The sequence below is a fragment of the Salvelinus alpinus genome, chromosome 25, assembly GCF_045679555.1.
Source record: "Salvelinus alpinus chromosome 25, SLU_Salpinus.1, whole genome shotgun sequence".
NCBI lineage: Eukaryota > Metazoa > Chordata > Actinopteri > Salmoniformes > Salmonidae > Salvelinus > Salvelinus alpinus.
Genome location: NC_092110.1, coordinates 12,668,633 through 12,686,097, shown reverse-complemented (window position 1 = coordinate 12,686,097; position 17,465 = coordinate 12,668,633). Strand labels below are relative to the sequence as shown.

Below are 17,465 nucleotides of genomic sequence, written 5' to 3'. Positions count from 1 at the left end.
AACAGTTCTTAGCAGTTCTTCTGGAGAAAGATGAACATATTTGCCTTCTCTGGCAGAAGACGGGACCTCTCCTGGCTTATTGTGTTCCCTGCAATCGAAAATACCCTCTCGCTAGGGGTGGAGGAGGCTTGAGCACAGAGGTAGCTTGTTGCGCTGTTTGTGAGGAGGGGCAGAGTAGCTCTCTTCTCCCACCACCACATCACAGGATCTTCAGCCATAGGCATGCCTTTGTAGAGCTTGACCTCTAGGTCAACACGCTCGCTGAGGGTGAGGGACGAGGTGTCCTGTTGGATCGTCAACCTCAACTCCGTCCTCCTCTGAGAACAGCTCCTCCATGGCTCTCCTTGTTTTGTACAATGGAGGGACTGTCTCCTCCATACCCCCCTTCTCCTTCAGACTCCTCCTCCTGTTGCTGGTGCTCTGTGTCTGTCTGCTCCGGCTCCTCTGACAGCCCTGGTGTTGCTCCTGTCACATTGGCCTCAACAGTTGCCTTCCTCAGCCTGTCCCAGGTGGTGTCACCATCCCTTTAAATCTGGGGTCCATTGCTGTGGCCTTATGCAGGAAGGCTTGAATGTTCTCATCCTGATACAGAGAGGTTCTCTCACATCTGCTCTTTGATGGTTGCCACAAACGTATCTTCATGCTTCACAGTGAAGTGCTCTTCCAGTTTTTGGAGGATGGGTATGATCTGTCCACAGGGGGCATTCTATTCACATGACACACAGTGTGGATGTATAGAGGATTCTCATGATCTGGACAAACACCTCAGCCTTATGGAAGTCCTCGTCCTTCAGACGTCCAGGTTGTCCTTGGCCATTGCTTTTCACGGTCGTGGGTTCAAGGCTGCTGCTTGGATTGCTGAATACTGCTCCATGAATCTCTCTATCATTAGATCGAGCGAGTTCCATCTGGTCTTGATATCAAGGATGAGTGAGTGTTGTGAAATGCCTGAAACGACAACAAAAAACAACATACAGTACATTTAATTACCACACACTTGAATATTGAATTAAATTGTTAAATGTGGGGAATTTCAGAATAATAATTTAATAGATTGAACTGGCTTCTTACCAAGGAGCTGCTGCTTTTCTTTCAAGACTGTTTTGGACATCAAGGATCACTTGAACTACACGACCACTGCTCTGATTCGGGCTGCCCATTTATCAATGGAAGTCATTTTGTAGATTTTCTGCGCTGCCAGATTCAATGTGTGCGCAAAGCATCCTATTTTTAGGATGTGTAGCCTCTTGATGGCAACATCTATATTGCCAGCATTATCAACAGTCACAGCTACAATCTTGCTCGGCTCTATCTCAAACTCTTACAGAATGTCTGAGATCTCCTCTGCCACTACTTTGCCAGTTTGCGATTTGTACACTGCCCTGGTGTGGAGGAACTTCTGTTTTACACTGCCCTGTCTTGTGTAGTGCACTGTAACAGTGAGATAGTGGTCCTGACAGAGGCTGGTCCACCCGTCTGATGTGATGGCCAGCTTTGGCACGTCCTTCAGCTCAGTGATCACACTGGCCTTTTCTACACCATACCAGGTAGGAATGAATGTGTCACTGAGGTAACTCCTGGAGGGAGGGGTATATTTGGGGTGGAGTGCCTTGCTCATCTCCCTACAGTAAGAAAAAATAAGTTTTCATGTGTTGAAATATCATTATTGATTTATTATGTTGTGGTGTACAACTCAATATATACTGACTGACTGTTACCTAAAGCCCTTGGACTGTTGCAAAGGGGTGTAGGCCTTTCACTATGAACTTGGTCACGGCTAGGTGGCACTCATTCACCTTCTCCTCAGTCATCCTCCCACTATCTGCCAGCGTGAAGGGGCTTTGGGCTTGTCTTTGGCTTGGACCAGCGGTAGTAGAGGGAGGAGTGGGTTGGTTCATTGTAGCTGCAACTTTAACAAAAAAGTAGCAAAATCTTTAAATGGGTGATTGTTTAGCTATGGGTGCGTTCATAAATTAAATCAGCTGGATAATGGTTACTTTTGATCATGAGCCCATGTTTCTCATAATTGAGTTAACTGTGTGTGGGCTCTAGGCTGCTAGCGTACATACCTAACGTAGATCGGGCAACGAGAGATGAACTACGAGATAGGCAGTCGAAAACTGCATTTCTCTGCCTGTACATGATGCACTTTCGATAGATGTTTGGACAGATTGTTTGTGTTTCCGCCCTTACAAGCAAAAAATCTTGTTGCACTTGTGGCAACGAGCATTGTCAGCATCGGCTCTGGTGAAGTGTAACCACACTTTTGAACGTTTAGTTCTCTCCGCCATCGTCACTAATTAAGGTGTGTGTGTGTGTGTGTGTGTGTGTGTGTGTGTGTGTGTGTGTGTGTGTGTGTGTGTGTGTGTGTGTGTGTGTGTGTGTGTGTGTGTGTGTGTGTGTGTGTGTGTGTGTGTGTGTGTGTGTGTGTGTGTGTGTGTGTTCTGGTTCTGCACGAGAGAAATCTCTCCTGGATTGGGAATAGCGAAAATGCTTCATAGACGAATGTCTTCATCTTATTGCAAATTAGAAACGGTTGGTGAGATAAAATGTGCAAGATAACGTTTATGTAGCAATAATAAATAGGAAAGGTATTTTCTTAATTTCTTCAGAACCGATCACGTCGGAGCTTATCGTTACTACAGTCTTTCATGATTTAGCCCCGTGGCCTGTTTAATACCTGTGACTATTAAAACCTTCCCTAACTAGAAACGGTGGATTGATGGTAGCATTCGCGCCAAGCTGAAAGCACGTACCACCGCATTCAATCATGGCAAGGCGACTGGAAATATGACTAAATACAAACAGTGTAGGTATTCCCTCCATAAGGCAATCAAACAAACAAAGTGTCAGTATAGAGACAAAGTGGAGTCGCAATTCAACGGCTCAAACACGAGACTATTGTGGCAGGGTCTACAGACAATCACGGATTACAAAAAGAAAAACAGCCCCGTCGCGGACATCAACGTCTTGCTTCCAGACAAATTAAACAGCTTTGAGGACTCGGCCCGCTACCGAAGACTGTGGGCTCTCCTTCTCTGTGGCCGACGTGAGTAAAACATTTTAAACGTGTTAACCCTCGCAAGGCTGTCGGCCCGGACGGCATCCCTAGCCGCGTCCTCAGAGCATGCGCAGACCAGCTGGCTGGTGTGTTTAAGGACATATTCAATCAATCCCTATCCGTCTGCTGTTCCCACATGCTTCAAGAGGGCCACCATTGTTCCTGTTCCCAAGAAAGCTAAGGTAACGGAACTAAATGACTATCGCCCCGTAGCACTCACTTCTGTCATCATGAAGTGCTTTGAGAGACTAGTCAAGGATCATATCACCTCCACCCTACCTGTCACCCCAGACCCACTTCAATTTGCTTACCGCCCCAACAGGTCCACAGACGATGCAATCGCCATCACACTGCACACTGCCAAATCCCATCTGGACAAGAGGAATACCTAATGTAAGAATGCTGTTCATTGACTACAGCTCAGCATTCAACACCATAGTATCCTCCAAACTCATCATTAAGCTTGAGAGCCTGGGTCTTGACCCTGGCCTGTGCAACTGGGTCCTGGACTTCCTGATGTGCCGCTCCCAGGTGGTGAAGGTAGGAAACAACATCTCCACCGACCTGATACTCAACACTGGGGCCCCACAAGGGTGTGTTCTCAGCCCCCTCCTGTACTCCTTGTTCACCCACGACTGCATGGCCATGCACGCCTCCAACTCAAACATCAAGTTTGCAGACGATACAACAGTGGTAGGCATGATTACCAACAACGACGAGACAGCCTACAGGGAGGAGGTGAGGGCCCTCGGAGTGTGTTGTCAGGAAAATAACCTCTCACTGAATGTCAGCAAACCAAAAGAGATGATTGTGGACTTCAGGAAACAGCAAAGGGAGCACCCCCCTATCCACATCGACGGGACAGCAGTGGAGAAAGTAGAAAGTTATATATCACCGACAAACTGAAATCGACCACGGTCACAGACAGTGTAGTGAAGAAGGCACAACAACGCAACAACAACCCTTATTAACTTATACAGGTGCACAATGGAGAGCATCCTGTCGGAAGGTTTCACCACCTGGTATGGCAAATGCACCGCCCATAACCGCAAGGCTCTCCAGAGGGTGGTGCGGTCTGCACAACGCATCACCGGGGGCAAACTACCTGCCCTCCAGGACACCTACAACACCCGATGTCACAGGAAGGCAAAAAGATCAATAACCACCCGGATCACTGCCTGTTCACCCCGCTTCCATCCAGAAGGTGAGGTCAGTACAGGTGCATCAAAGCTGGGACAGAGAGAGAGAAGGCCATCAGATTGTTAAACAGCCACCACTAGCACAGAGAGGCGGCTGCCTACCTACAGACTTCATATCATTGGCCACTTTTTAATAAATGGAACACTAGTCACTTTAATAATGCCACTTTAAGAATGTTTACATATCTCGCATTACTCATCTCACATGAATATAATGTATACTGTATCATTCACTATCTGTTCTTTACTATCGCATCTTAGCCGCTCTGTCACTGCTCATCCATATATTTTATACTTCTATATTCTTGTCCCATTCCTTTACTCAATTGTGTGTGTTAGGTTTTGTTGTGGAATTGTTAGATATTACCTGTTAGATACTGCTGCACTGTCGCATCTAGAAGCATAAGCATTTCGCTACACTCGTAATAACATCTGCTAACCATGTCTATGTGACCAATAAGATATGATTTGATTTGGGATTTGTTTCTCATGGTCAGAGTCCTTTAGGTGCCTTTTGGAAAACTCCAAGCGGGCTGTCATGTGCCTTTTTACTGAGGAGTGGCTTCCGTCTGACCACTCTACCATAAAGGCCTGATTGGTGGAGTGCTGCAGAGATGGTTGTGCTTCTGGAAGGTTCTCCCATCTCCACAGAGACACTTTGAAGCTCTGTCAGATTGACCATCGGGTTCTTGGTCACTTCCCCGACCAAGGCCCTTCTCCCCCGATTGCTCAATTTGTCCGAGGTGCCAGCTATAGAAAGAGTCTTGGTGGTTCCAAACTTCTTCCATTTAAGAATGATGGAGGCCACTGTGTTCTTAGGGACCATCAATGCTGCTTCCCCAGATCTGTGCCTCGACACAATTCTGTTTCGGTGCTCTACGGACAATTATTTCGACCTTATGGCTTGGTTTTTGCTCTGACATGCACTGTCAACTGTGGGACCTTAAATAGACAGGTGTGCGCCTTTCCAAATCATGTCCAATCAAATGAATTTAGAAACATTGTTGAAACATCTCAAGGATGATCAATGGAAACAGGATGCATCTGAGCTCAATTTCGAGTCTCATAGCAAAGGGTCTGAATACTTATGTAAATAAAGTTTTATGTTTAATACAACCTGTTTTCACTTTGTCATTATGGGGTATTGTGTGTAGATTGATGGAATTAAAAAAAAATAAAAAAAATGTTTAGAATAAGGCTGTAACGTAACAAAATGTGGAAAAAGGGAAGGTCTGAATACTTCCCGACTGCACTGTACATACATACCCCACATTTTAAATGAAAATGGATGAGGTTAAGACAGCCTCCCATGTTGTACAGCCTGGAAATCAAACTCTGTTTATTGGTTGAGCAGGTTGGGAAATTGAATGCAAATGTCGTATATTCCACTAGAGATTTACATTTATCATAAAGTAGTGAGCTTAGATTATAATTAATGACTGTGGAAATGCTACAGAATGCCATATAATACATGACAAAATATATTATATTCCAATGCTATTTTTCACAAACAATCAAAGCGAAGTTGCATAAAATAGAACTGAGGTGATTACAGACAGAAGTCCAAATGTGTCCAAACTGATGAAAAACATTTGCAAGAGACTGATAATTTGAAGGATTTTTCATCATCTGTTAGGATGGTCGTAGTACCGTCTGGTGAAGGCAGATGACTGTCTTTTTGTGGTGTCTGTCTGTTGATGCGTGGGAACAGTCTGTTACTCCCACTGTTGCTGAATAGAGATTTGTTGAAGTGACTGCATTGATTACGACAGTGGATTGATCCAGTGTGTTAAAGACACACAAACCAGAAACACACTTGCCAGAAAGATGCTGCTACTGCTCAGATTCAAGGCAAAATAAGCATGTCTATTGATTTAATTATATATTTAGGTATACATTTGCCTTCTTCTTTTCCACTCAATGGCCAAACTGTCTGACTGGTACAATGGTAATAACAGGAGGCTGTAAGACCAGGGTTGTTTCTATAGCTGTCTCTCTCTTTCTCTGTCTCTATTTCGCTCCCTTTTTTCCCCCTCACTCTTTCTATATTTATTGATTCCCTGGATTTTTCTGTGCTAGACATGGACAAAGCAGAGCCAGACTGGCACCCTACTGTAGGTAGATGAGTGACAGTCCACTCTGAATGGGCAAATTGTGCAGGAGCTGAAGATACTATTATTGACTTTAACCATGTTTCCATCCACAGTTTTTATACGAGTAAAGTCATATCTTATTTTAAAAAATCACGACAGCTATGATAAAATGTTATAAATACTGACAGATAATTTGTTCGTTCGACATGGTCGGATCTTTTTGTCGGTGAAATTAATTATGCGAGAAATGGGGGTGGAAACGCCTTTATGCATAAATATTGATATAATAACCATCTCGAAGTAAACTTGGAGTCACGCGATACGACTCGGGAAACCGTGTAGTTTATTAGGCCACTTCACAGGGTGGTGAAAGTGCACGGTGATCTTGATGCTCCTTTCCAAATATGGAGGGTCTTATTCTGCTGACATGATGATTGATTCTAGGCTGGGGTTTTAAAAATGTTCCCGCTCTTATCCATAATAATCTCTACATGTAGACCAGTGCTTGACTTGGGCAGAAGATCACTGGAGCTTGAGTACCGGCACCTCAAATCTTCTACTGCTTGAGCTCATGTTTCTCTTATAGAATATTAGCTCAAATGTATTGTGGAGCTCCTGCACCTAAATATAAACACTACCGGCACCCAAAATGAGTACCGGAACCTATTTCAGTCCAAGTTGAGCACTGATGTAGGATAGGGAAAATTCACTTTGTCTGAGGATGACAGAGAATGTGTGTAGGGGTCTATGACATCTGACTTCATTATCATGTGAATGCTATAGGCCCATAATCGTATACAGTGGGTATAGCCAAGGTTGCGAGCCTTATGTCACCGCTCGGAATACTATAAGATGCACGTGTCTAGGTTTACAATGCAATTATTAAGAGGCTAAGGGACAAGGAGTTAATATCTTGCAATCAATGTCCTAGCATTAAATGATTGAGTTAACCTTGACTCAGAGATGCACAGTTAGAGACCGAGCATATATGTGACCGACCGCCTAGATTCGGTCATACACTGCAATTGAAGAACAATGGGAAAGTAATTCTGCCTTGAAATTTGATCAACTTGTAACCCCACTTTTGAGAAATTGACCCTTGAATGTTTTGGTACACGTACTGGAGAGCTCTTCTTTGTCTACACCCATTCAGCATCGTTCACACCTTAAGCCTTAGCCCCATCCATCTCTTTAAGGATTCACATGTGAGGCCATATGGTGAACACACGCTATATTAAATGAAAGGTCATTTTATTTGTCACATGCACAGGATACAGAAGGTGTAAACGGTACAGTGAAGTGGTTACTTGCATAGTAATATCAAAAACAGAAAGTGTCCAGATAAAAAGATTTTATAAATATTTTATCATTATTAGACGACGCTTACCCAACACACTTGTCTAAATTGATGGGTCATGTGAAGTAAATGCTATAAACACCCCCCAGCCACATCTATCTAAGTGGATGGGTCACTATTGTCTAGACATGTACACATGTTCATGAAATACAAATAGATGGCCGTAATCACCCCCAGACACACCTGCCTAATTTGATGGGTCATGTAATAATCCGGCCGAAGTGGAGTCTTTTGTTTAGACATGTAGCTAGCTAGTTATGAACCGGGATAATTCCAACTCGTACTACTACCAATGCAAACATTGTCATAGCTGTAGTATGAATCTGCAGGTAGCTGAAGCTAACAAACTAGGTTCAATGTTAGCTAGCTAACATTAGGCTATAACTAGCAATGCAAATGGATTTCTGATTTGAATAATATTACTACACAGATCATACACGCAATGTTAGCTAGCAAGCCAGCAAGCTAACGTTTGCTAGCTAACAGTACGCTTTATCTTGCAATAAAAACAACTTTCTGCCAAAATTAGAAAATGTAGTTAGACTCTTACCTGCATACATAGATGAATGCTTCACGGCAGACTGGAACCATTTAACTCTGTTTTGTTTGTAGCTACATCTTGTTTGGCCAGCGTTGTGTCAGGTCACTCCAGTTCACACTGACTGTGGCATGTGCAAAAAGTAGCCCATCACTTTTTCCAACGGATATGTCGATAGCGCCTGGTAAATTCAGGGCATCAATGTCGTTGAGAAAAGTAGCAAAACTTTTGTAGTTCTCGATGGCTAACGTTATATCTTTAAAAAACGGCCCGGTTGAAAAGATTGTCAACACATACTGAACAACTCACTTTACAGACAGCAGCATGCTACATGCACACCAATCCAAACTCATCTCCCGGCATGTCCAGCCCATCTTATCTCAGCCAATCATGGCTAGCGGGAAGGCTTCTGACTTTTTCTGTGGCTAAACCAAGTTGGCTCATAATTTAACAATTTTATTCAGATTTATGGATGGAATACAAGTTTGTTATTAAGGCACATGAACGTTCACATGTTCCTGAAGGTCTTTCTGCCAAAAAACAAATTTTGATAAAAAGTAAATATTTATGTTCAAATGCAGTTCCTGTGAAGTAGTGACATGCGGCATAGGCCTAGTTTCCTGAAACGAGTCACATATGCTATGTGTATTGTGAATAACATTTACCATTAGACATTTCACCAAATAATAATTCAAGGAATATTACACAGAAATGTGAGGACTACTGTTCGTATCCATTTTAAAAGTAATCAGATTTATTGCAGTTACGCAATAAGAATACAATAAGAAAATGGTACATACCAGAAATCTTCACGATATAAAGAATACAAAATATCCTAAGTCTTAACGGCAAAGAAAATTCACCACTGTGACATACAAATGTACATCAAGAGATCGGTTTACCATTGACTCCCTGATCTAAATTTAAGCCCAGCTGTTATTCTTTCAAGATCACTAACTCCCAGTATCTCCTATCGTCTAATTAACATCACTTTGCATGACCCAAAACATTAAAACAGAGGCATGAAAACAACACACACATTCTTGGATCTAATCATCGCAACTCTTATCTAAATTATAAGGGTGCACCCCTGTATCGCTCCTCTTTGAACTATCCGCCATCCGACGATTAGAATAACAGTTTCTCTGTAACAATAAATCCATACCACTTACAGTACAATGTAACATATCAAAATTCATAGCTCTTTAGGAACACTTGAAACAATCCAAACCTGACAATTTAATTCACTAACATTAATTTAGTCGATTCAAGTTTTATCAGTCTTCGCACCTCTCCTGGCTTCAGTGACCCTAGGACTTCTGTGGGAATGGCTCTTCCTCGAGATTACCACAGACAAGGTGTGTTTGACCCCTGTGATAGCCCACAGATGACAGGCCACCCAAACAATGCCATAAATCGTGATTGATTCATAAAGCTGGTCCCCAGCAAGTCGCTAGACGCATCTTCATCACTGGCCTTCATCATCGTTCACATTTATTCACCATCTCTATTTTCGACTACACTAGCCTACCCTCACAGCCTGTCCGGACTGTATCTGCAAGCCTTTGACTAGAGCACACGTGCCAAGACCAGAGTAGGCACATTTGCTATTTAACGCAACCGTTTTTGTGGCAAAACAAAAGAGTTGAAAATGCGATGGAAACCCATTGAACTTTAAATTTTTATTCGTGAACATTAAATTGTAGCAGAGAAAGAGTACAAAATGATTCTTCAATTGAACAGTCACACTGGTATTCAGTACAGTATTAATGGCATGGCCCTAAGGCTGATTGGACTGTACCAGAGGAAGTGCCCCTCTGCAAGGCCCCCCTTAGACTTTTACATTTGCAAGTTAATATTTCTCTGTATCCTTTTCTAAAAAGTCACTTAATGTTTTTCAAAAGATACTTTTTTATTTCATTTCATTTACATAAGTATTCCCACCCCTGAGTCAATACATGTTAGAATCACCTTTGGCAGCAATTACAGCTGTGAGTCTTTCTGGGTAAGTCTCTAAGAGCTTTGCAAACATGGATTGTACAAACAATTCTTATTCAACCTGTGTCAAATTGGTTGTTAATCATTGCTGGACAGCCAGTTTTAAGTTTTGCCATAGATCTTCAAGCCGATTTAAGTCAAAACTGTAACTAGGCCACTCAGAAACATTCAATGTTGTCTTGGTAAGCAACTACAGTGTAGATTTGGCCTTGTGTTTTAAGTTATTGTCCTGCTGAAAGGTGAATTTGTCTCACAGTGTCTGTTGGAAAGCAGACTGAACTAGGTTTTCCTCTAGGATTTTGCCTATGGTTAGCTCTATTCCGTTTATTTTTATCCCAAAAAAAACTCCCTAGTTCTTGTCGATGACAAGCATATCCATAACATGCTGTAACCACCACCATGCTTGGAAATATGAAGACTGGTACTCAGTGATGTATTGCATTGGATTTGCCCTAAACATAACTCTTTGTATTCAGTACATAAAGTTAATTTCTTTGCCACATTTTTTGCAATTTTACTTTAGTGCCTTATTGCAAACAGGATGCATGTTTTGGAATATTTGTATTATGTACATGCTTCCTTCTTTTTACTCTGTCAATTAGGTTGGTATTGTGGAGTAACTACAATGTTGTTGATCCATCCTCACTTTTCTCCTATCACAGCCATTAAACTCTGTTTTAAAGTCACCATTGGCCTCATGGAAAATCCTTGAGCAGTTTCCTTCCTCTCCGTCAACTGAGTTATGAAGGATGCCTACATCTTTATAGTGACTGGGTGTATTGATACACCATCCAAATTGTCATTAATAACTTCACCATACAGTACTCTAAGGGATATTCAATGTTTGCTTTTTAATTTTTTACTCATCTACCATTAGGTGCTATTTTTTGCGAGGAATTGGAAAACCTCCCTGGTCTTTGGTTGAATCTGTGTTTGAAATTCACTGCTTGACTGAGGGACCTTTACAGATACTTTTATGTGTGGAGTACAGAGATGAGGTAGTCATTCAAAAATCATGTTGAACACTATTATTGCACACAGAGTGATTCCATGCAACTTATTTTGTGACTTGTGAAGCAAATGTTTACTCCTGAACTTATTTATGCTTGTCATAACAAAGGGGTTGAATACTTTCAAGGCATTTCAGATTTACATTTTTAATAAAACATTAAAATATTCTAAAAATATAATTCCAATTTGACATTATGGTGTATTGTGTGTAGGCCAGATACAGTACATTGTAAAAACAACAGTGTTGTAATGCACCTGCAAAAGAAATCCAGGATATTTCAAAGTCAAAGTTATAACCAAGAACTCCAAACCAAGCTGGTAATTGGACCGGTGATGATAAACATGACACGTCCAATTGTCTCACTCTCAATGACAAGGATGGGTATATTGCATAATCTCACTGGACATTCCTTCATCAGCACCAACTAGACTCTCTGCAGGGCTCAGACTCGGAGAGCATTGTAGCGTGCCGACACATCCGCCGCAATTATCATTTTTTTATTTCCCAAAATTACAGGTTTCATTTGGCCTCAGCTGCGCTCGTGTTATTACAGTGAAGGAACGCCAACAGAGAGAAGGCTGTTTGGATTAGTTGTGGCTGCGGCACCCTAAAGCTTTTCTGTTCCACATGTACACTCTCTCATTAAGACTGAAATGAAGGCACATCGTTGGGGCCTGTCACAGAAATGAGCCCGCAAGCAAAGAATGAACGCAAGCAGTCACCGGTGTATACACATCTGACAGCAGCAAGTAGTTATCAATTCAGTCACCCGCGCCAACCTTGGCTCCGACAACAAGCAAATCGTTTTTTAGCCAACACTTTTCTAAATTTGATTTCATCCAGGTGATGATCTTTGTATGAGTAGGTGTGTAATGGTCAAGTGTAATACACACTGTGATATCGTCTAGTAGTTTTTCTACACCCATTCTTTGCTCAAATAAATATGCTTAGAATGAGAATATGACTGTTACATTTCATCTTATACGTTATGTTATATTATCAAGTCATCAATGATGCTACATGCTGATTTTTAACTCAAACATCCCTTATGAAATTAGTTTATTTCCAAAACGCTATATATGCATTTTCAGAAATGTTGGTAAATTAGCTTTTGTTTAATTTAAAGATCTTATGAAAGAGAGAGTGAAAAAACACAATCTAATCATGACATGGTGTCACGCTCGTCGTAATGTGGATGAAGAGAGGAGGACCAAGGCGCAGCATGATAAGAACACATTCTTCTATTTTAATGAAACGAAGAACACTTCAACAAACATACAAAACAACAAACGAACGTGACGCTATATAATAAACAAGTGCAGACACAGGCAACTTACACATAGACAATAACCCACGAAATACCCAACGGAATATGGCTGCCTAAATATGGTTCCCAATCAGAGACAACGATAAACAGCTGCCTCTAATTGAGAACCAATCTAGGCAACCATAGACATACAAGCACCTAGACAGTAAACACCCCATAAACATACAAAACCCCTAGACAAGACCAAACACATACATCCCCCATGTCACACCCTGACCTAACCAAAATAATAAAGAAAACTAAGATGACTAAGGTCAGGGCGTGACACATGGGGTTGTTCAATGACAGAGCTGTATTTGTTAAAAATCTATCAATTTATGGTGTCATTTTAAAACGCTATTCAGTGCATTCTGAAAATATTCAGACACCTCGACTTTTTCAAAATTTTGTTAGACTAAATTGAATTAAATCGTTTTCTCCCCTTATCAATCTACACACAATACCCCATAATGACAAAGCAAAAACTGTTTTTTCAAAATTTTAGCAAATGTATAAAAAAAATTAAAATGTAAATATGACATCTATGTACTGACCCTTTACTCAGTACTTTGTTGATGCACCTTGGGCAGTGATTACAGCCTCGAGTCTTCTTGGGTATGACGCTACCAGCTTGGCACACCTGTATTTGGAGAGTTTCTCCCACTCTTCTCTGCAGATCCTCTCCAGCTCTGTCAGGTTTCTCCAGAGATGTTCGATCGGGTTCAAGTCCAGGCTCTAGCTGGGCCACTCAAGGATATTCAGAGACTTGTCCCAAAGCCACTCCTGCGTTGTCTTGGCTGTGTGCTTAGGGTCGTTGTCCTGTTGAAAGGTGAACCTTCACCCTAGTCTGAGGTCCTGAGTGCTCTGGAGCAGGTTTTCATCAAAGATTTCTCTGTACTCTGCTCCGTACATCTTTGCCTCGATCCTGATTAGTCTCCCAGTCTCTGCCACTGAAAAACATCCCCACAGCATGATGCTGCCACCACCATGCTTCTCCGTAGAGATGGTGCCAGGTTTCCTCCAGACGTGACTCTTGGCATTTACGCCAAAGATTTCAATCTTGGTTTCATCAGACCAGAGAATCTTGTTTCTCATGGTCTGAGAGTCTTTAGGTGCCTTTTGGCAAACTCTAAGCGGGCTGTAATGTGCCTTTTACTGAGGAGTAGCTTCCGTCTGGATTTTTTATATATTTTAACGATTATAGAATAAGGCTGTAACATAACAAATTGTGGAAAAAGTCTCAGGAATGCATCTATCTGATCTACTGTGTCCAACACACCACCTCCTGTTATGATGTTGGGCACCTACTGACTAAAATTTTTTCTTATTATGATATATTTTTTTCAATGACATGTTTTGCTAAAATAAAGGTTTAAGGAAATACAGGCATGCACCAAATTACAGTCTTGTAAGTATAACATCAAAGCTTGCTTTCATTTAATAAAAAAAGCATGAAAAGATAGTGTAACGGGATAATGTCTTACTGTGGTGTGTGAAGAATCCAATACTTTACCTTGTATGTGGTACAAATCACATTATTGTGGAAGCACCTTCTCTAAGAGTATAAATTAGCCTGTTTGAGAAGGTTTGAATCCTAAGCAACCTGCCTACACATAGTTTGCAGTACAATACCAACATACTGTAGCTACTGTAGTAGGTCAAAGCTGTGTGCTGGAAAACCTTGGTAAAGCATGGGTGGAATAGGGATTGTGGTGCTCATGTGAATTAATTTTTCGGCTTTAGACCAATGCCTATTCTCACTTAAAACATATTTGTTTTGTTTTTAAGAAAGAACTGTACAAATGACACATTTGTGACGTCAATATTTATATATTTTTTTATAATTCAATACAGTAATATGAGAGCTGTATGTAAAACATGTACATTTGCATTTTAGCCATTTATCAGATGCTCTTATCCAGAGCGCCTTACAGTTAGTGCATTCATCTTAAGATAGCTCGGTGAGAAAACACATATCTGTCACGCCCTGACCTTAGAGATGCTTTTTATGTCTCTATTTTGGTTGGTCAGGGCGTGAGTTGGGGTGGGCATTCTATGTTTTTGTTCTATGTTGTCTATTTCTATGTGTTTGGCCGGGTGTGGTTCTCAATCAAAGGCAGCTGTCTATCTTTGTCTCTGATTGAGAACCATACTTAGGTAGCCTTTTCCCACCTGTGTTTTGTGGGTAGTTGATTTCTGTTTTGTGTGAGTGCCTGACAGAACTGTTGCGTTTTGTTCCACTTTTGTTTTTTGTTTCAGTGTTCAGGCTATATTAAAACATCATGTACACGTACCACGCTGCGCTTTGGTCTACTCCTTCTTCCTCAGACGAACGACGATACAATATCAGAACCACACAAACAGGATACGAACAATCCATTCCAGCTAAACAATGGATATATAGTGTTTTTCAAAAAAACATTTTAACCTCTCTTGGGTACGTGAGACGTTAGCGTCCCACCTCTTCAACAGCCAGTGAATCTGCTGGGCGCAAAATTCAAATACAGAAATACTGATTATAAAAATTCAGAAAACAAAATATATTTTACAATGGTTTAAAGAGTAACTTCTTGTGAATCCAACCACGGTGTCAGATTTTAAAAAATGCTTTACGGCGAAAGCATACCTTACGATTATTTGAGAACATAGCCCACTAGACAAATCATTACAAACAGTAACCAGCCAAGTAGAACAGTTACACAAGTCAGAAATAGAGATAAAATTAATCCCTTACCTTTGAGGATCTTCATATGGTTGCACTCAGCAGACATTCATTTACTCAATAAATTTTCCTTTTGTTCGATAAAGTCTCTTTATATCCAAAAACCTCCGTTTTGTTCGCACGTTTTCTTCAGTAATCCACAGGCTCAAACGCAGTCAAAACAGGAAGACAAAAAAAATCCAAATTGTATCCGTAAAGTTCATAGAAACATGTCAAACGATGTTTATATTCAATATTTCAACCGGACAATAACGTCGTCAATTTAAAAGGTAAACAAGAAACGCACTCTCCGTCTCGCGCATGAAAAAGCTCTGTGACACTTTAGGGTCCACTCATTCAGACTGCTCTTACTTCCAAATTTTTCAGGATACAAGCCTGAAACAATTTCTAAAGACTGTTGACATCTAGTGGAAGGCATAGATACTGCAATTTGAGTCCTAAGTCAATGGATACTGTAATGGCATTGAATAGAAAACTACAAAACCAACAAAAAAAACTACTTCCTGAATGGATTTTTCTCAGGTTTTTGCCTGCCAAATCAGTTCTGTTATACTCACAGACACTATTTTAACAGTTTTGGAAACTTTAGAGTTTTCTATTGTTTTCTATCCAAATCTACTAGTTATATGCATATCATATCTTCTGGGCCCGAGAAGCAGGCAGTTTAATTTGGGCATGCATTTCATCCAAAATTCCGAATGCTGCCCCCTACCCTAGAGAAGTTAATTCACAACCAAAAACCTATGAATGAAAAATCTGAGAATAGTCATATTTTACACCCAAATGAAGGTACCCATAACAATAATTTCTGATGAAGAAACACACATGTGAAAACTGTGTGTATATGGTGTTTTTAAACTCTTCAAATGTAGCCTACTAGCTACAGGGTTATATTCTGTTCATGGTGGACATCATAGATAACATGTTGCTGATATGATATTCCGGGAACTTTCAATAAATTCCATGGTTTTCCCAAAATCCCAGTTGGAGGATTCCTGGAATTGGGAAGGAATAAGCAGGAAATCCAGAATCCTCCAACCAGGAAGTTCCTGGAATTTTGCGACCCTGTCCCTGACTCTATTTCAAACTCACTTGGACGACCAAACGTTACTGTATTGTTTCCAGCAGGATGATGGCTTGGAACAGCTCTAGCAATGCATTATGGTCGATACAACACAGGGTCCCACCTGATGACCGTAGTCTTTAGATTATGTTATCTATAAAAGATTACCATATTATAAAGTGTTTATCTGTGGACTGCTCCCTACTGGTATATCCTTTAATAATTAATATACCGTAATCTTATGTCCTGCATTTATAACCATAAAACCCCAATTTGATGAAATTCTGTACAGGATATTAGATTCAGAGGGCTAGGTTGGGAGAATAGGGAGATCCCTCAGGAGAAATACAAACTGAAGCGTTTCATTGGTGGATAATTTGGTGTGATGAATAGGTCAGTTTCTCCAGTAAACAATGTATTTCTCTCTCGCTGTCTCTGTCTCTCCAAACAGGTGGATCAGTGAGATGCCAGCCACACAACCTCGCCTGGTTATACAGGACTAAATCCAGTCCTATAGTACACCTAGGATGTGTCTCAAATGGCATCCTACTCCCTATACAGTACATAATATACGGTAGATCAGGGCTATTCAACTCTTACCCTACCAGGTCCGGAGTTTTCTGTTCTACCTGATAATTAATTGCACCCACCTGATGTCCCAGGTCTAAATCAGTCCCTGATTAGAGGGGAACAATGAAAAAATCAGTGTAATTGGCTTCGAGGTCCAGAGTTGAGTTTGAGGGCAGTAGATGGTACATTATACAGGAAATCATATATTTTAAATTTTATATATATATATTTATTTTCCGATAAATGAACTGTGAAAATGGGACAACCCCGCTGCATTTGAGTAACCTATAATGCATGTTTTTAAGTTATTCTCATCACACATGTTCTGATTCTGCTGTGCTCTGCAGGAAACGGGTAAAGGTAAATTGATAATATTGCCTCTTCTACCCATTTCTGTTATTTCAATCAACACATATGTTTCTTCACACCTGTAAAATGATTGCAGCAGAATTGCTTTTATAAATAAAATTGCATTATCATAATAAAAGCCTATGCCACTTGAGAGAAAGACAAACATCTTAGATCTCCATGGTATCACTATGCATT

The 17,465-nt window shown here is 40.9% G+C and overlaps 1 protein-coding gene across 4 annotated transcripts in view; it reads left to right on the top strand.

Annotated features, from left to right (window-relative positions):
- LOC139553381 (proton-coupled folate transporter-like) overlaps nucleotides 1-17,465 on the top strand; it is a 56,767-nt gene that overhangs the window by 27,579 nt on the left and 11,723 nt on the right. For 2 of the 4 annotated variants that reach the window (XM_071365656.1, XM_071365653.1), the window contains one exon: nucleotides 16,801-17,433. The exons of the other annotated variants lie outside the window; for them this stretch is intronic. In XM_071365656.1, the coding sequence (XP_071221757.1) occupies nucleotides 16,801-16,852 (52 nt within the window). In that variant the 3' untranslated portion in view covers nucleotides 16,853-17,433. Of the gene's footprint in view, nucleotides 1-16,800; nucleotides 17,434-17,465 lie in introns of those variants that run through there. 4 annotated transcript variants of the gene reach the window in all.